At 49.3% G+C, this 20790-nt stretch overlaps 1 protein-coding gene across 1 annotated transcript in view; it reads right to left on the reverse strand.

The window, feature by feature from the left end:
- The window catches only part of Phactr3 (phosphatase and actin regulator 3), a 201617-nt gene extending 187928 nt beyond the window's left edge, over positions 1-13689 (reverse strand). The window contains exon 1 of the mRNA XM_057780692.1: positions 13522-13689. Coding sequence (XP_057636675.1) covers positions 13522-13627 — 106 coding nt within the window. The 5' untranslated portion in view covers positions 13628-13689. The remainder of the gene's footprint in view (positions 1-13521) is intronic.
- Positions 13690-20790: the final 7101 nt, after the last annotated feature.

Consider the following 20790-nt stretch of genomic DNA (forward strand, 5'->3'; position numbering starts at 1 on the left):
TCATTTATTAGAGTTCCACTTCGATGCATTTACCAACATCCACTCTGGCTTTTGGCAGCCTACAGGGACGACATTCATTGGGGACTAGCAGTTGCCCCTCTAATCCAGCGATGTGGGGTGCAACAGAAATTCTCCTGCCTTGCTGTGTTGCTGTCTTGGGGGGTCTATGAATCTCCTGGGTCTTTACACCTGCTACTGGAGAAACCGTTGAGTGTACACACTACAGTCCACAAGATGCCTATAGGGTTTTAAGTGCCGGGTTAGGGGTTGTCAACAGAATGGAAAGCTGGTCCTGATATAGGAGTATGCTGGACTCCACTCCCTTCAGATCCTGAGATGACAGAAAAGATAGTGAGTGGCCTAGTTATCCAAACATCAGGGGCCTGAAGACCACAGGGCTCCAGACTCGCAGGCTAACCTGCTGGGGTTTGATAACTCCATCTATTGTTTGTTGGTACCTGCGCCCACTACTCAGGCAGTGTTCACAGGGAACATGGCATGTGTCCAGCAGAGGGAGTGGGAAGGAGATGGTTCTGATGACATGGTAGCCTAGGTTCGTCCGGGTGATGGCACTGGGCAATGTGAACAGCTGGGAAAGGCTTAAGAAGGGTGGGTGGGCAGGCTATGGTATCTGAATGGCAGCAGTCAGATAGCAGGACCCCAGAGTTCGAAGGACCCTAGGAACCTCACATGGGGAGTCACCCAAGGGGATATCCAGAGAGAGCAACAAGGGATATCCCTTTTTTGCCTAAATCCTTCTCAAGCCAAGGGGCAGCCAGAACAGGGGCAGAGAAGGCAGGAAACATTAATGGGAAGGGGCAGAGATGGAAGCAGGATGGCTGACTCTCTCTGTGCAGACCCCTGAGGCAGACAAAAGAGCCACCATCCAAAATGTTATCTGCTGGTGTGTGGGCTCTGCCCCTCAGGGGCTGTTTGTTTTAGGGTTGGAATCTCTGGCCATGACACTGGCAGCCCTGATCTATGAACACAGTGTGAACAGGAGAATTCTCTAGACCCCTCCCCACACGATTTCCAATTCCTGGATTTCTGATCGGCATTAAACCAGTCACCCTTGTGATGGACGGAATCAGGGGTCACAATCTAAATGACTCCACAGGCTTGATGCCCTTACAGGAGCCCTCAGAAAGTCAAATGGAACAGAGGGCTGAGGCCAGGGGAGGGAGGGGAGATTCGAAGGGTAAGAAGGATGTGGCTGGCTGCCACTACAGGCTTGAAGGGTAAGTGACCTCAGAGTGTGTGGCCTTTGAAACTAGCCAGTCAGAAGAGAAAAAAAAAAAAAACCGTGGCTTCTGTCTTGCCAGGATTAGCTGACTCGTGACAGCCACTCGGAGAGGCAGGTGGTGTCTCTCCCTGAACCTCCAAGGGAGGGGCACAGGCCAGTCCCACATCTTTCTCACCTCAATCTCAGCGTGAGGCCTAGAGGGAACCAGCAGAGACACTTGTGTTGGAAGGGGAGGCTGCTTGTTAGTTCCTAGCTGCCCAGCTAGCTTAGACCCAAAATAATTACACAGAAACCATATTATTTAAATCACTGTTTGGCCCATTAACTCTAGCTTATTGGCTAACTCTTACATATTAATTTAACCTATCTCCATTAATCTGTGTATCTCCATGTGGTAGTGGTTTAGCAGCAAAGTTTTAGCATGTCTGACTCCGCCCTTCTTTCTCCCAGCATTTAGCTTAGTTTTCCCTGCCTAGCTAAGTTCTGCCCTGCTATAGGTCCAAAGTAGTTTCTTTATTATAACAACCCGCAGGTAAATATGGACAAGGAGAACGACCAGGGCCTCCCAGATGCAGGACATGGTATCCCACTTGAGTAGGGCTGTCTCTCCCCTGAGGACAGGGCCTCCATCCTTAGCCTCCTTATTCTCTTGTGGCCCTTAAAGGAGCAGGAAAATCTTTTAGGGCCCCTTGAATCAGGCACTAAAGCACACTGACCTGCTGATGTTCAATAGCAGAGTCATGAGGAAAATGGTAGGAAATACAGAGTAAGAATAGGGGTGGGTGGAGGCATGACAGCGCGGGAGACCTGAGGACCCGAGCTCCACCCCTGGGACCCATTGGCAGAAATGGAGTTCGTCTCTGATCTCCACGAGCCCACTACTAGCTCACACACGTGCACACACTTACACACACACACACTTTCACACACTCACACGCACTCACATACACTCATATGCACACATGCACTCATGCACTCAGATACACACACTCACACATTCATACTCACATGCATGCACATGTACTAACACACACACTCACACACATACTAACATACTCACACACCCACCCATACACTTTCACACCTCCACACACGCACTCACACACACACACACACACACACACACACACACACAGCAGGGAAGTAGTCAGAGGACTGGTTTATAGCAGGCAGGATAACAAAGTAGCTAGACTCCAGAGCCACCCAAGGCAAATTGCCCAGAGCAAGTCATTCAGTCCCTTTAAATTCATTTCCTGTGCAGGTCAAGGGAGACCCGCCCACTGTGACCAACAGGGCTGCAGACAGAGCTGGCCCTCACTTGGCACAGGCTGCTGTGGTGATCACGGTCCCTACTGGACAGCTTCTCCAGGCCCTGCACTGTGGTGACTTCCATGCTGACCGTGTGCCTGTTCACCTGTGCCCACAACCTGAAAATCACTTTGGTCTAAAAATAAAGAGTCCTCTTTCTGCCTTCCTTTCTCTTCTGTTTTCTGTGATCCTAAAGTTTAAAATCTGGAGCTAATTTATCACGATTTCTTGTGGAATACAGGGGAAAGACAGCAAAGCTATTAAATATAAATAGAACTGGGAATACACAGCAAGCCTGGACCTCAGCATGCTCATTATCTGAGTTAGAAAGAATTAGTGTAGCGAAGAGACTCGGTCACGCGAGAGGGAGAAAATGCAGTTAGCAGAGCCTTCTTGCAGTCTCGGAAGCAGAGAAACACAGCCCTTAACTTATATCAGAAGCATCATCTGGCCTACAAGACCTATACTTAGTTCTCCCCTCCGGGCAAGCAGCTATGATCCTCCTGTCCAAACACTTACGTGCCCTAGCCAGACAGCAGACTGCTCGCTGCGTCTGCTGGGATCTTCTCTGATGATGGGAGGCGGAACCGACAGACACTCACAGCAGCTTGGAGGAAGGTCCAGCAAGTGTCTGGTGCAGAGGCAAGCCTCAGTGGGGGAGAATGAGCCAGGTATGGTGCACATCTGTAATTTCAGCACTCTGGAGGCAGATGCAGGAGGATCACCACAAGTTAGAGGCCACCCTGGTCTATATAGTGAATTCCAGGCTAGCCAGGGCTATGCAATGAGACCTTGACTCAAAACACAATTAATTGGAAACATGGTCCAAATGCAAGCAGGCTGGACACATCCATTTCTGCATATACATGTGGTGTATATGATACAAGCCCTTTGATACTCTGTGCTTCCAGGAGAGCCTGAGGCCTCCTCAAACAGTGGAACTACCTCCCAACAAAGACTCCTGAGAAGGAGTGGAACCCAGTTTCTGCAGCTAGAAAGGCACAGAGGTGGTGACTATCAATGCTCTTCTGGAATCTTCTATGACGAGCTCTCCACTAGGAGACCCCAAGGCTCCATGTTAGCATGGACACAGCCTGTAAGCCACCAGGGTGAGTGAGGAAATGGGCTGTCTCTGCCACATTATCCCCTTGCCTGCCCTGCTCAAGCTGTTGCGCCCACGGGCAACTGCTGTAGGTCAGGCCAAGGCCACAGGCCATGCTGTTGGAAGTGAGTCATTGCTGTACTGAGCTTGCTCAGTGGAGAGAATGACAGACAGTAGATGGGGTGGACAGTGTATAGGCGGGGGTGAGGGCTGGGGGGGTTGGGTAGGCGGGGTGGGGGAAGGAGCGCCCCACAACCACTCCAGGCGCTGTGGTCAAACACTGGGAGGACTCAGACTCAAGGGTGCTTCTAGCTGTGTCCTAAGGCTACAGAATGCCAGGCCCAGTATACAGAAAGGGTGCTGGGGGTGGCACTTGAGAGACCACACTTCCTGCATGAGGGTCTCTAGGTGGAACTACCCTGGACATGTGAGATCCTTCCGGTGACACACATGCCTTGACCATATGGATACGTCCTGGATTTTGTGTCAGGCATGGCACAAAGCCAGACTCCAGGAGGGAAGCAGATGTCACACAGAAACCCTGTCACCAAGGCCCAGAGCAGCACAGGAAGGCATCTTCCCATCAGGGATGGGGAATCTTTGACAGTCAGCTTCTCAAGCCTGACTGAAGGACAAGCCAGCTGGTGGCCTAAGAACCATTTTCACACCTGCTAGATGAACTCCTCATAGCTGCATAAGGTGTGGAGGCTGCAAGGAGCTGCAGAGGGACTGGCTGAGCAGTGGCTGCATTGAGACAGCACAGCAGGCAGTATTTCCCAGAACAACACACCTTTGCATACTGGGCTTTCAGGCTCACAGGGAACATCCCGCAGTTCCATAGTCTCCCAGGGCTGAGACTACAGCAGAAGGGATGGGCTGTGATGCTCAAGGCCCGGTCATCAGAAACGATGACAGAATCTGGACCTGTTTCTTTTAGGGAGCTGGCTTTTAGAACACAAGCTACCTCGAAGAAGGCCTGGTGCAGGATCCAAGGGTAGCCCCCAACCCCTGCACTGTCCTCACATATATAATGAAGTCTTGAACCCCAGGAACTTAGAATGTGACATTATGTGGAGACAGGGTCTTTAACAAGGTGACTATGAAACCAGACACACTCAGGTAATCCCAACACTCAGGAGGCAGGGGCAGGCAGATCTTCGTGAGTTCATGGCCAATCTGGTTTACATAATGAGTTCTAGGTCATCCTGGACTACAGAGAGACATCTTTTCTCAAAACCATAAAAGGGTGAGCACAGAACTGGCAGGGTGTCTCTGTTTATAATGTAATTGCTACAGCAATAATGAGGGTCTGATGCCCAGAATTCACCAGACATGCAGAACTCACTGCACATATAGGACTCACCGGACATGCAAAACTCACTGGGCATGCAAAACTTACTGGGCATGCAGAACTCACTGCACATACAGAACTCACTGCACATACAGGACTCACTGCACATACAGGACTCACTGCACATGCAGAACTCACTGCACATACAGAACTCACTGCGCATACAAACCACTCTTAAGGTCAGACTCTATGCCCAGCAGGAGTTGAACAACATAAAACTAACTCAGTGGCATTTGGGGGGGGGGTTCTTGTTTCATTATGACATAGGCCTCTCTGAGAAGGTGATGTTAAAGTTGAGATCTGAAAGATGGAAGGGCAAGGGCCAGGCTGGTCCCTCACTGAGGCTTGGGTATCAGCAAAGGGAATATACCACCAGCAGGTGGCATCAGCTAGTCCTGCTACAATGACAAGCACGGGAAGCAAACACGGCTTAGGGTTGTATCACCTACAGTCTGGACCCAGGCTGAAGGACAGGCCTTCTCTGTAGCACTCATGGCCCCCAGATCCTCTGTCCTGCCCTGTACATTGTACATTGTGATTAAATGCTGAAGAACAGCCTCGTGGCTCAGGGGCAGCTACACCCCCAACTCAGAAGACACCACTGGGGGAAAAAAATGCAAGTTCCTAATGTATGGGGTTGGGGGAACTGGAAATGAGGAGAAATAACAGATTTCAGTACACATCAAATCTGAGCTGTTCTGAGTCACACCGGCTAGAATGAGATCTGCAACTATTTAAAGTTAGGACTCCCTCGAGGGTGTTTGACTGACCCCCACTTGAATACACAGAGAGTCCAGGGAGAGGATAGTACGGACAAAGCCAGAACCAGACCTCAAGAGACAAGACAGCTCAGGAGTCCTGAGCTAAGGCATGGGCCTAAGAGGGCACAGGTCTAGACACACCCCTACCCCCAGAGCAACAGGTTGGTTCCTGGCCAGACCCCACCCCTGTGTTGCCATGATGTCCAGGCTGTCTTGGAGACGGGCTTTCTGCAGTGTCCTCCTGCTGCCTATCCTGCAGCTCCTAGACATGCCTGGCTAGTCTGCTGGGCCAGCTCTGGGGAGGCAGGGACCAACATCGGGTGAATTAGGAGTAAATGGTCGGTACCCAGGGTCCAGGGAGTCACGACCCCTCTCTGGATTTACAAGAAAATGTAACTAGGAGATGCACAGATGCGGTCCCACTGCTGGGTGGACGGACACTAACCATGGACCGAGAGCGGGAGGCTGAGACTGAAGCCTCGTACGGGAGGCTGAACCAGGGCCAGCAGACACAGAACATCATACATGTGCACACACCAAACATACAGATGCACGTGCTCTCTTGCATGACCACTCACACATGGATCACCTGTTCAGCTCCCTTGCATGTCGGATCACACTTATGTCATCTGTTCAGCTCCCTTGCATTCCCACTCACACGTGTGTCACATGTTCGGCTCCCTTGTATGTTGGATCACACGTGTGTCATGTGTTCAGCTCCCTTGCATGCCCGCTCACACGTGTCACCTGCTCAGTGCTCGCACACTTCAGCTGGCAGTGCCAGGTGGAAGAAGAAACTGTGTAAAAGTCAGAAGTCCAGCTTCTCTCCAACATCTCCCACCCCAACCCCTTCCTGGGCAACAGGACAGCATCTGGGTGCCCTGGTTCTCACCACTCATGGGCACACACCGGACACTGACACAGAACTCTGTCCTCCTTTGTTGGGGACTGCAGACCCTGAGACCCTGAATTTTCTGTGACTCCCTGCCTGCCGGAGTAAACAACTTGTTTTCCTATGTTTGCAGCTGCTCTGAGCACGAGACCCTCATGATTTCCTGATGGCAGGGGAGTGATTTCTGGTGGGTTTGCAGCTGAAAAATCCCGAGAGCTAGGGCGTGGTCATTAGTCAAGGAGAGCGTTGTATAATCTTCCCTGGAACACAATAAAGGGGGAATTCTTGTTTCAAGGGTGACCCGTGTGTGTGTGTGTGTGTGTGTGTGTGTGTGTGTGTGTTTCGATCTCCAGCCCCTTGCCCGACTTGCGAACCACCGTGTGGTAGACAGGCATTATGGTACAGGGTGACCTGTATACTCCTTCCCGCACTGACATGGCTGATACCTGCCAGGGTTGAAGCCCTCTTTACACCCCTGAAGAGTATCTCCTGCCCACTATCTATGAGAGGCCCAGAGGGACTCAGCCCATGGAAGACAGGTCCAAAAAACAATCACCTACTAGCTCACATCTGATACTTTTCAGAAAGGGCTAACTGTCCCTCTAGTACCCTCCCAGGTGTCCAGGAGGATGTCCAAACAGCTGCTCCTCCATCCCTCCTGCAGCAGAGTCCACAGACAGGTCCTGCTCAGACAGACGCAAGGCGCCCAGGCTCGCCATGTCTCTCCATACTATTCCCAAGTCAGTATCCATCCAGGCAAGAACTCTGATGCAAGCTCAGTGTGCCACTGTTTTGTTGTTCTTGTTGTGTGTATGTGTGTGTGTACACATGTGTGTGCATGTGTGCAAGTGTGTGTCAGTCAGACATCAACATCAGGTTTCTTCCTCAATTGTTCTCTGCACCACGGTTTTGGAGAGCAAGATCTCTCATTGAACCTGGAGTTCATGGGATGGTTAGCCAGAAAACCCAGGGGTCCTACTGTGTCCACCTTTCCCACGCTGGGATTATAGACACACACTACTGTGCCAGGCTGGAGGTCTGAACTCAGGTCCTCATAATCAAAAAGCAACCATGTCACTGATGGAGCTTAAAATATTTCTCTGTGCATTCTGGGCCTTTGTCTGAAATACAGCAGGTATTGGGTGATGACGCTCTCACAGAGGTTGGCTGAGGAAAGCTTCCGGATTCTCTGCACACAGGCACAAGCAGGTCTCTCTCCTGGGCCAGCCTTGGAGAGCAGCCAGGGCTGTGAGAAGCAGCCGGCCCTGGGAGGCCTCTTGACAGTCAGTAGCAGGGGCTCACGAAGGTATGACCATTACAGAGAATCATCTGGATGAAGCCACATCTGCCATTCACTCTGAAGTCCAGTTCTGGTAACAGCTCCTTGTCCTGTCCGCACACTGAATTCTGTCACAAGGCCATGGTCAGCTCCCTAGCCACGTGAACGCCTCTCAGAATCTTCACTGAACACCTGTGCAGCATCTCGTCATGCTCACACCGGGAAGTCATGGTGGACAGGAAAGAGGAGGACAGAGTAAAGAGTACATACTAACAAGGAGGCAGAAGTCCCTTCGCAGTGACCACAGGGAGCATGAGTGAAAACTAACACTGCTGAAGTAAGGACACTATATACAGAAGTAAAAGACAAGCCAGAGGTCTTGAAACAGTCCCATGCAGGCAGGATTCGAACCCAGACCTAATTAATGCTCCTACAGAACCAATTAGGGAAAGGTGAACACAGTGGAAAGCAATGCCCAGGTGACACATGCAAAGCTCCCTCAAGCAATCCAGGAATGCAAATGACAGCAACAAAATCCACCTTTCTTCTGGGGGACTGGCAAAATTTCCAAATGGGAGCCTCTCACGACCCAAGTGGAAGATTACTAGGATCCTGCAGCAGGGCAGGGCCCCGTGGGAACTGTCGGGCGGTGGGGTGCAGAGCATCGTATCAGGCCATTGTGCCCTCACCTGAGCAGGGGCTCTGCACTTAGGACACACCTCACATTGTGGCACAGTGGCCACCCAGGCTGCAGGTTCCCTGCCTACATCAGACCACGACCTCTGGCCATCTCATCGTTAAGATGATAGAACCTGGAATATTCTAGAGCAATTAGACAGAACCCGCTAACCCAGACAAAAGTCCAAAGCACACTGCCGCATGACAGCTGCTTCAGAACAGTGTGCCGTGCGATGACGGATCTTCATGCTGCTTCCAGGCAGCGATGGAGCATGTTTTCCGCTGACAGCTTCAAGCTCGGGGTGAGAAGAAAAGAGTGGCCCTAACTTAGCTGCTTCTGGGAGACAGTGAGGGGTGCAGGGACATTTGAGGTTTGTTTATGCTTTCCTTTATCACCTAGAGGCTGCATCGGTAACACATACGCACATCCCTGTTTGGGCACAAAGTCCAAGGACCTGTAGAGGAGGACACAGTACCCATTCATTCAAAAGCTACTTGCCGAGTACCAACTGCAGCCAGGCCTGTTCTCTGGAGCTAGACTCTCTTACCCCTTGAAACGAAAAGGGGACAACTGGGCTGGGCAGATGACCCCAGGCAAGTGTAAACACCTGAGTCTGAATCTCCAGACATTGCATTCATGCCTATTCTATTCATTCCTGTCAGCCCAGAGCTCCTGAGGGAGGGCAAGAGGACAGAGGCGGCCAGGAGAAGCCCAGTGCCTCACAGGCCAGCTTGAATACAGCAGAAAAAGCGAGAAAAACCCTGTCTCGAACAAGGTGGGAGGCGGGACGACACCTGAAGTTACCCTCTGACCTCCATACCACACCGTATCACACACGTGTTTGCATTCACACACGTGAATGCATGTGCACACACACATACAGAGAAGAACTTATCAACTCAGTCACAGGCCAAGTTGACAACCAGGCAGTGGTCCTTAAGAGAGGAGCAGGTACGTGTGCACACAGTGCTGTGGCACAACAGTCTGTACCCTGTCAATTGTCTTCTAAGAAAACGCTGATTGACCAGTAGCCAGGCAGGAAGTAGAGGCAGGTGATGAGAACAGGAGAATTCTGGGAAGAGGAAAGATTCAGTCTGCAGTCATAATCCAGACACAGAGGACTCAAGATGTGACTGCCTCGCTGAAAAAAGGTACCAAGCCACCTGGCTAACACAGATAAGAATTATGGGCTAATATAAGTTATAAGAGTTAATAAGAAGCCTGAGCTAATAGGCCAAGCAGTTTATAATTAATGTAGACCTCTGTGTGCTTATTCAGGACAAAATGGATGTGGGACCTGGTGGGACAGAAATCTCAGCCAACACACACAGGCTTAGGATAGGAAGATGTAGAAATCCTGAAAGTCCCTGGCTTAGAAGATATGTGTGTGTTCCAAAACATGCCCTGAGGAGAGAGTCGGGAGAGACAGGGAGACCTTGGGTCACACTCAAGGACTGCACTGTGTCTGTATGTCAGACACCCTGACTGTGTTCTGCCTCCAGGCACATACCTGTTAGGGCACGTTCTGTGGGCCAGGTGAGCACAGGTGTATGGCCCTGCCCTACTAAGGAACAACTGGAGAGTGGGCAGAGCTGGAGGAGTCTGCAGCCCGCCTCTAACCATCTCGTCATCTCCTGGTGCCCTACAGATGATGTCTCAGCCCTGGCAATGAAGAGGACATAGTGCCATCCCCGGCCTGGAGGAGGCCTGTGAATTGAGCTTCAGAGGTCCAGCCCTCCCTGCTTCCTAGCAATGGCAGCTGGTCCATGAGCACAGGCACTGGATGCTGGCAGAAGTCTGTAGCCCAGGCTCTGGATTTCCAGCTTCCCGAACAGACAGACCAGTGACCCTTTGCTTCCGAGGTCTCAACCACTGCACTCACTGCACCAGAAAAGCCTGCTGTGTTCAGCTGGTTGTTGTTAAAATTTCAAAAGAACTGGGCAGCCCAGACCCTCTGTGGATCCTGGGAGCTACTGACTTTGCGAAGGCCTGCTCAGCCCTAAACTGAGCAGAGACAGCAAAACAAAACATTAGGTTTCAGTGCTTTTCGTGGCCCCTCGGGCCACCACTTTCAATGAGCCTTGGCTGGGATACGTCCTGATACCATCAATCATGCCTTTCCTTCCAAAAGAAAAAAAAAATTAAAGCCATTTGGTACAGAAATAGTCAGGACGAGCCAGCGCTTCCCAGCCAGACATGGAAGGTCGCAGAACTAGTGGCCAATGTGCTCCTAAAATGCAGGGGACTTTAAGCCACCACCAAGCAGTCAAAAGTCAGAAATCAGCACACAAAGCATGGGAGAGAGGCTCCAAGGCTGCTCTCTGGATCCAGAAGAGAGAGGTCAAGAGACATTCTCCAGGCCTGCCCATCAAAGCGACGGAAGAACTACAGCATACAGCCTGGTCCTGGGAGCGTCTTCCAAAGCTGAACTGGGCATCTGGACTCCAGTCCCCTCAACCACAGAACAGCAATGCAATGCAGAAACCCAGAAACCATCACCCTCTCTGCCTCAGTCCCTCCCCACAAGTGACCTCTTTTAAGGGCCAGCCCCATCTGCTGAGTCTCAGCCTGGAGCCTCCAGACCCAGTTCTGGCCCCATCTCTAGGATTTTTGGCAGGACCTCTGCACAGTAACCCCTTCACACTGGGCTTACTTTGTCCCTTGCTGTCCCCACTATCCTTCCTCTCCACTGCCAAGCCTTCCACCCATCCATGACAGGTACCACCAGTCACTGGCGCTCAGGCACAGAGATACAGAGCATCCTGGACATGGGAGAGCCCAGCCAATCGCTCCCATCAGCTTCTACCATGAATAGGTTTCAGAATTCCCCACCTTCCAGAATCCTGAAGATACCCCAAGAGGCTGCTACCATATTCCAGCCGGGGTGAGCACTCTCTCCTCAGCCGCATGCCTACCAGCAGCCTGGAACTGCACATAAAAGATGCAAGTGGCTTAGCCAGAACCTGAAGCCACTGCCCAAGGGTCCCAAACTCAACTTTATCCACTCCCCTTGTTCAGAGCTCAGAAGTCTCCAGGATGCTCCCCAGCAGGCTGGGTACCACACACAGCAGTTCCGTTAGGGATGCTTCCTTCCCCCCTCTGCAGCGGCCTGACGTCTGGGTCCATGTCTACAGCCCGCTCAGGGTCAATCGTGTCTGCTGACCCACTGACTCCATATTCCCCCTCTCTTTGCCAACAGTGGGTCAACGATGGCCTAGCCCTGCCAGGGCCAAAGCCTTGGCGGAGGCCTCAGAGCTATTTTTTTTTTTTTTTTTTTTGGATTTTCGAGACAGGGTTTCTCAGTAGCTTTTGGTTCCTGTCCTGGAACTAGCTCTTCTAGACCAGGCTGGTCTCGAACTCACAGAGATCCACCTACCTCTGCCTCCCGAGTGCTGGGATTAAAGGCGTGTGCCACCACCACCCAGCTCTCAGAGCTATTTTTAAAATGTGATGGATGTAAGGTGCACGTGGAACAGGTGAGGTGTTGTACAGGCAGGCAGGCGGGCAGCTCACACGCCACAACTCCAAACACGCTGCCCTGTAGAAGGGCTTCACATGTCATGTCCTCAAACCCAGCCCTGTGCCACCCTGTGCAGCTGATGCCCAAGTGCCTCAGAACAGGGGCAGGAGCCTCCAGACTCAGGAACACCCTAGAAGGAAGCTCACTCCCTGCTGGGGGCCGGGTACCTCACTAAACATGGGCTAATGCTCAGAATTTAGAGGACTAGAATCAGCAGTGGAATGTCTCCATCCCCTCTGCTGGGCGCCCAGTCCTCTGCTCACTGACTGAATACAGGCGCCCGAACGCTGGGCCCTGGTAGAGGGTGTCCAATGACCCCAGCATCCCCACAGTACCTGGCTTCTCTCAGCATTGCTTTGCTAGTGTCTCTAGGTTTCCCAACTCCGGTGGAGCACAGTTATCGAAACTAGCTGATCATCTTTCAGATGACGGAGAGGAAGGGGCTCTGGGCCGAAAGAGCTTCAGGGACTCAGCAGGTCAGTCGGCTTGGGCTTCCACGTTGTAGACGCTGAAATGCTCACAGCAGATGAGGGCAGAAGTGCCCTTCCTGGTCTAAACCAGTTTCCTGACTAATCTTGTCCGAGATCACCCGAGGCGCTGCTTGCTTGAAAATTCAGGTTCTAGGTGCCTGAAGCAGCTGACCTGGGGTGAGGCCCCTGGGAATGCTGGGCAAAGCCGACTGGGAAGCTTTGGTCTCACTCTCCTCCCTGGGACACCACAGTCAGCCCACCACCGCGATCCTAAGCCACGGCCACGGAGGACACGCATAATCCTGGTCTGGTCACCAGGGAACCTGTGCTCCTGCTCATCTCCTGTGCCTCTTCCCTGGACCAGATGGAACTCTGGTCATTTCGGTTTCCTTCAGGACTCCCACCCCCACCGTCTCAGGCCAGTTCTTCAATGGCAGCTGAACTCGCCCCAGGGTTCCAGGACCAGGTGTCTGCCCTGCAGGGGGCGAGGCGCGGGGAGCCAGCCTGGGAGAAATGCCGCACTCACGGAGCTCTTACTGGGTAACTAGCGCTATACCCCTGCCAGCACAGCACCGAGATGAATCGCCCCCATTTCACAGAGGTGGAAACCGAGGCACGGTGAGGTCACGTGCCTGCCAGGTGCACTGGGACACTTGTGCCATCAGAGGGGAGATTCCAAATCCGAGATGAGATCATAGGAACCCAACGCCAACTCTCCTGCCCACAGTACCCGTTGCCCTTGTTTAGGGACAGATCCCTGAGACTGCTGCAGGAGGCAGCAGGACGCGGTCGCGCTGTGGCCGGGGCGCAGCGGGCATCCTGACTGTGCGCAGCAGTCAAGGGCAGCCTAGGGAGACTCCGAGGAGGTCGCCCAGCCCCACGTGCGCCCGGGACCCCAGATCCCCTTCGCACTTACCTTGCGCCAAGCCTTGGGCGGCGGCGTCGTCCTGGGGCCCTAAGGCGCGCAGCAAGGAGCGCAGAGGCGCGGGCCAGCGGGCGTGCCCCCTGCCTTGGCCACGCATCTCCCTGAAGGCCAGGGGCTTGCGGCTCCGGGCTGCGTCCGCCCCTCCCAGCACGGTGTTAGAGCCCGGGGCCCGGGAGGCGCTGGCGGGGCGGGGCGGGACTGTAGCGGGGGCGGCGCCGCCTTGTGAGGCTCGGCCCCTTCTCCGGGCGGAGGAGCAGAGGGGGCTCAGCTGTGACCTTGACCTCCTGGACACTGCCCAGAGTGCTGGTGGGAACCTTGACGCAGAGAGTCCAGAACAACCTGGGAATCGCTCACAACCAGTGGGTCGGGATGTGAACACCGGGTTAATTACGTTAGGGCAGCTGTGTGTCCTGGACAAGTCGCTTGACCTCTCTGAGCCTGGGATATCCTAGACTGGCCACCTGCAGTATGACTGCTGTAAGAATGCGGGAGCCATCACTGTTCTTCTAGCAGAACCCATATTCGCCTTTGTTATAAAATAGAGCTGTTATTTTTCTACCGAGCACTGTACAGGGAAAGCCCCTGCCACCAAGGGCCAACTCTAAAATAGACTACCACTCCTGACCAGTACCTCCCTGCATCACACAACTCCAACTTGTCCCTTTGACCATAGCCCCTGGGGTGGAATCTCAGAGTTCCTAGCTGTCTCTCCTGAGCTCAGGGTTCAAAACCCAAAATCTTGCCTTAGGGGGATCCCGGGCAGATCCTCCAGAGAGGCCCAGGAAGCCCTCATTCTGAGCCACATCAACAGCACACTGCCCCATCTCTGAGAGCTTTTACGTGCAGCTCTGTGACTCTCTGCTTATCTATCCCCAGCAAGGCAGGGACGTGTAGGCTCCGGTGCGCCCTTAGGGAGGCGCTGAGCCACGTAACTGGTGGTCCAGGTGGCCCACCACCCGCACTTTCTAGGGAAGCCGGGCCCAACCCTCTGGGTCCTGTCATCTTCATCCTCAGAACTTTTAACTACGTAACGATTGTCAGTGGGCACTAGATGGCGCTGTAGGAAACAGTCTTCAAGTCGTTGGAGCGCAGGCTGCAGGGCTCACCAAGCCGCTGTGGAAACGCTACTGGGGAGCTTTATTGTGGCCTCTGCTAGGCTCCCTCTTCCTGTTTCTTTCTGTCTCCTCTCCCTTCAGCTCTGTTGGAGAGACACTGAGGCTCAGGGGAGTGGAGCCACTTTCTTTAGGAGGCCAGCAGGGGGAGAAGCAGGGGGGTGAGGCGGGCAGTAAGGATTCCAAACCTGGTTAGTGTCTAAGTGTTTACCTACACAATGCTATGCTCCCGTGAACTCCGTTCACACAGTGCCCCTTTCTTCCTTTCTTCCCGTCTTTCCTTCAGCTTGGGTGTTTGAGTTTCCTTTTTCCTGTGCACAGGGCAGTCATTTGCCTGCACGTCAGTCCTGTCTGCTACTGGGCTGGGTTTTAAAGAAAAACCCTAGCAGAGATGAAATAGCCAAATTGACAAAATCAGAAATGAAAAGGGGACATAACAACAGACACTGAAGAAATCCAGAGTATCATTATGTCATATTTTGAAAAACTGTACTCCACCAAATTGGAAAACCTAAAAGAAATGGACAATTTTCTCAATAGATACCATATACCAAAATTAAATCAAGATCAGATAAATAATTTAAATAGACCTATAACCCCCAAGGAAGTAGAAGTGGCCATTAAAAGTCTCCCAACCCCAAAAAGACCAGGGCCAGATGGTTTTAGTGCAGAATTCTGCCTGATTTTCAAAAAAGAACTAACACCAATACTTCTCAAATTAGTCTACAAAATAGAAACAGAAGGAACATTGCCAAATTCATTTCATGAGGCCATAGTTACCCTGATACCCAAACAGCACAAAGACCCAACAAAGAAAGAGAATTACAGACCAATCTCCCTCATGAACATAGACACAAAAATACTCAATAAAATACTGGCAAACCAAATCCAAGAACACATCAAAAAGATCATCTACCATGCCTCGTGTTGGTGCGCCTTTAATCCCAGCACTCAGGAGACAGAGGCTTGGCTCTGCTTCTCTTTTATACTGATTCAATTTTGTGTGGCCCAGGGTAGCCTAAAATTCCTAGAGATTTGTCTGCCTGTGCCTCCTGAGTGCTGGGATTAAAGGTGTGTGCTACCACTGCCTGGCCTCTATGACTAACTAGTGTGGCTAGCTCTGCACTCTGATCTTCAAGCAAGCTTTATTTGTTACAGTACAAAGTATCACCATAGGGCAGGTTATAAAAACATATGCTCCCTACTTCTGATTAGGAGAGTCTATCTTACATGGTCACCTAGGTCTTGGTTTTCCCTCTGCTGGGACCCCACAGACCTTGCTACGAGAGACTCTGTCTCCCTAATCTATTTTCTGTCTTTCTTTGCTGGTCATTATCTGTATTTCTCATTATTGCTTTTTTCTCTGTCTCTATCTCTCTGTCTTTCTCTCCCCCTCCCACTACCCAATACCTCTGCGTGTATGCATCTTTCTGCATGAAGCTCCAGATCTCTCTGCATCTCTGTCTGATTGTGTGTGTGTGTGTACATGTATATGGTGTGTTAATGTGGAAACCAGAGGACAACCACATGGCGTCATTTTTAGGAAGTATTACTTGGCTGTTGAGGCCAAGTATCTTTTTTTTTTAAATATTTATTTATTTATTTATTATGTATACAATATACTGTCTGTGTGTCTGTAGCCAGAAGAGGGCATCAGATCTCATTTCAGATGGTTGTGAGCCACCATGTGGTTGCTGGGAATTGAACTCAGGACCTTTGGAAGAGCAGGCAGTGCTCTTAACCTCTGAGCCATCTCTCCAGCCCCAAGGCCAAGTATCTTGCACACTTGGAGCTCTCATCCCTGTCTCCCGGGCACTGGGGTTATAAGCAGACACTACCTGATTTCTTCTGGGGATTAAATTTATGCTTGGTAGGCAAACGCTTTGCTGACTGAGTCATTGTGGAGAAGAAATCCAATTTCCCATGGTCATCTGGATCTATTACCTCTCCTAACACCGTTATCCCTTTCTTAGCCTGTTGGTTTATGGACATTAGAAACCCAAAGTGACCAGGGGGAAGTCTGAGTTTCCAGTTCAAGGGAATGTTTGTTGTGGCTTTTAGCAGGAACACTCTTCTCTCTGGAACCAAAACTTAGGGTTGTGGATCAGGAAGAAAAATTTTCCTAGTAGGCCACAAGAGGTGACAGTGAGTGGAACCATTCCCTTTCCCACCCCTTGATTCTGGAACCCAGGGATCCTGACTCTGGCTAAAACATTAACATATCATGGACACCGATTCAAAGCGTATACTGCCTTCTGGAGAACCCTGCCCAGACCTCTATGCTGCTCTCACCTAATTGGCATGGCAACTGTGTCTTTCAAAAGACTGTTCCATCTTTCTACTAGGCCAATTGTTTCAGGATGGTGGGCAAATGGTAAAATCAGTGGATTCCATGATTGTGGGCCCACTGTCCAACTTCTCAGGCTATGAAGTGAGCTCCCTGGTCAGAAGCAATACTGTGTGGAATATCATGTTCATGGATAAGTGATTATGTAAGTTCATGAATGGTGATTTTGGCAGAAGTATTACATGCCAGAAAGACAAATCCATACAAAGAATAAGTACCTATTCCAGTAAGCACTAAGCACTTTTCCTTCCATGGAGGAAGTGTCCAATGCTGTCAACCTGGCACCAGGTTGCTGACTGGTCACCCTGGGGTTTGGTGTCATATCTGGGGTCCAGTATTGGTCTTTGCTGTTGGCACATCTGGCACTCAGCAGCTGCTGGAACCAGGTCATCCTTGGTGAATGGAAGCCTGTTGTGGGATATTTGATCACACTGTGAATCCCAAGATTGCATTAATTAAATAAAATCAATCTTGGGCCAAGAGGTGAACCCAGGAATCAGTGGACAGCAAGTCCAGTGATGTGGGATGTCCTTCTGTATATGTGTTGGTATTATTGGTTAATGAATAAAACTGTTTTGACCAATGACTTAGCAGAGTAAAGTCAGGCAGAAACTCCAGATATATATATATAGAGAGAGAGTAGGCAGATGCTATGTAGCTGCCAAAGGAGAAAGATGCCAGAATCTTACTGCTAGGCCACAGCTTCATGGTGATATGCAGATTAATAGAAATGGGTTAATTTAAGATGTAAGAGCTAGTTAGAAATATACTTAAGCCATTGGACAAGCAGTGTTGTAATTAATATAGTTTCTGTGTGATTATTTGGGTCTAAGTAGCCGGAAAATGAACGTGAAGTCTCCTTTTACAATGGAGAGTCAGATGGAGTCTAAAAAAATGGATAGAGAAATGCACAGAAAACAGTAGGGAGGGACTTTGAGGTTGGTGGGGTTTGTTTGTTTGGGGATGGTGAAGAGGAGCTGACTTTCTGAGACACAGACTGAGGGCAAAGGGCTCCTGGGTGCTCCTCTGCTTCCCTGAGATAGCAGCTTTTTACCCCAACATCTGACTTCCAAGTCTTTATTGGTAAAATCCTAAGATTGATATTTAGTGTAAAAACATTTTGCTGCTGGGCAGTGGTGGTGCACAAATTTAATCCCAGCACTCAGGAGGCAGAAGCAGGTGGATCTCCATGAGTTTGAGGCCAGCCTGGTCTACAGAGCAAGTTCCAGGACAGGCTCCAAAGCTACACAGAGAAACCCTGTCTTGAAAAAACCCAACCAAAATCAAAACAACAACAACAAAAAAAAAAAAAAGAAAAGAAAATGGGTGTTTTTTTTTTTTTATTTTCCTGCAAAGACAAGAACAGAACCTTGCCCCAACCCTTGTGAGGTTTCCTTACAACCTGTAGGATTGTCGCCTCTGTGGATGAGCTGTCATTTCTCTTTATCATGAGGTTTCTCCTTTTCAAACCATATCTTGATTGATTTTGATGGCATCCATAGCTTTTTTTCTCCTGTGGAAACAGGAATGAAGCTTGTTCCCCAACGTAGCACATCTCCTGGTTTCCATTCTGAGCTCAACACATCCTTGAAGTACACCAGCTGAATTAATTCAGAAGTATTTTCTATTGTCCAATGTCTCTCTGTCTGTAGCTGTTGTTTCTTTCTCATTAGCATTAAGAAAATTCAAGGTTAATAATGCATTATGCAATCTATTTCTAGGGGTCTTTATCATTCCTTTCTGTCTGTTTAACATATCCCTTTTAGTTTGGTTTGATCTTTCTATAACTGCCTGACTTGTAGAATTGTTTGATATACCTGTGATATGCTTTATATTATAATAAGCAAAAAAAAAAAACTGTTTCATTTTCTTAGACACATATGCTGGACCATTATCTGTCTTTATTTCTGCAGGTATACCCATGATGTCTATAACTTCTAGTAAATGTGTAATTACTGAATCAGCCTTTTCTGAATTCAAAGCAGTTGTCCATTGAAAACCTGAATAAACGTCAATGGTGTGGTGCACATATTTTAATTTTCCGAATTCTACAATATGGAACCCACCCATCTGCCAGATTTTACTCCTTTGAGTACCCTTTGGGTTACTTCCTGCAGGTAGTGGTGTTTGGTTGTATAAAGAATAAGCAGAAGTCAGGTGGTGGTGGCACACACATTTAATCCCAGGGAGGTAGAGGCAGGAAGATCTCTGTGAATTCGAGGCCAGCCTTGTCTACAGAGTGAGTTCCAGGACAACTAGAAATAGAGAAAAACAAAATAATAATAATAATAATAATAATATGAACAAATAGGATATCTTCTTATAATTTCTTTGACTTGTTGCCATGTGATGGAAAAGACTATATTTTAAACCTTTGCTATTGATATGATGATTTTTTTTTTTGGTTTTTCGAGACAGGGTTTCTCTGTGGCTTTGGAGCCTGTCCTGGAACTAGCTCTGTAGACCAGGCTGGTCTTGAACTCACAGAGATCCACCTGCCTCTGCCTCCCGAGTGCTGGGATTAAAGGCATGCGCCACCATCGCCCGGCTTGATACGATGATTTTTAATGAAATTCTGAGGCCTTCAGAATATTTCCAATCAACAATTGATCAATTTCTGCATTTCCTTGTGATAGAGGACCTGCAGACCCATATGGGATTGTATATGTGTTAGGTATATGGGATGAAGCTTATTCCTGATTATATCATGTACCTTAATAAATAATAAAGTCAATTCTTTATAATCTGGTATAAATTCAGTGGTTTCAATATGGAAAATAACTCTTTATGCATACTTCAAATTGGTAACTATGTTGAGAAGTTCTTTAAAATCCCTGAGTACCGCCGGGCGATGGTGGCGCACGCCTTTAATCCCAGCACTCAGGAGGCAGAGGCAGGTGGATCTCTGTAAGTTCGAGACCAGCCTGGTCTACAAGAGCTAGTTCCAGGACAGGCTCCAAAGCCACAGAGAAACCCTGTCTCGAAAAACCAAAAAAAAAAAAAAAAAAAAATCCCTGAGTACCATGAGAATGGCATATAATTCTGACTTTTGGATAAATTTTCTGATTTGTAACCTGCCTTTCTTGATTTATTTGTACCAGTGTGGTGTGTAAGGGCTCCATTATTGATGTGTCCTGCACAATGTAAGAAAGGAACCAATTAGTTCGCTTTATAAGTTGAATTCTCTCACTCTTAGGATAGTTGTTAATCTCTCCCAAAACATTACTACAAGCCCTTTGTCAGGGTTCACTTTCTGCCCATAATTTGTTAATTTCATCATTAGTGAATCGTACTGCAATTTCTGATGGGTCTATTCCTGCTAATTGACGAAGTCTCCGGTTTTTTTAGAATTAACTCAGAGACCTTTTTCACATAAGTTTTTAATTTTTTACTTGGTTTATGTGGTAAAAAAATGCATGTTACGATAAAAATCTTTCCTCTGCATTAAAATTTCTGTAGGGGAATATTTGTAGGGTAATATGACCAGAATGCAGTTAAGATTCAGATCTGTATGATCCACATCCGCCTTCTGTAATTTCTCTTCAACCAAAGTCAGTTCTCTCTCAGTTTTGGTGATAATTCCCTGGGACTATTTAAGTCCTTATCACCATCTAAGGTTTTGTTTAAATCAGTCAGGTCATCGGGTTCTGTCCCTATAGATGGGAAATGTCTCCGAGGAATCTTTGGAAGTCATTAAAAGTATGCAATTAACCTCTCCTAATTTGCACCTTTTGTGGTCTAATTTTCTGTAAACCTATTTTATAGCCTAAATAATCAATAGAATCTCCTCTTTGTATTTTT

Source organism: Chionomys nivalis, chromosome 9 (genome assembly GCF_950005125.1).
Source record: "Chionomys nivalis chromosome 9, mChiNiv1.1, whole genome shotgun sequence".
In the NCBI taxonomy this organism is placed as follows: domain Eukaryota; kingdom Metazoa; phylum Chordata; class Mammalia; order Rodentia; family Cricetidae; genus Chionomys; species Chionomys nivalis.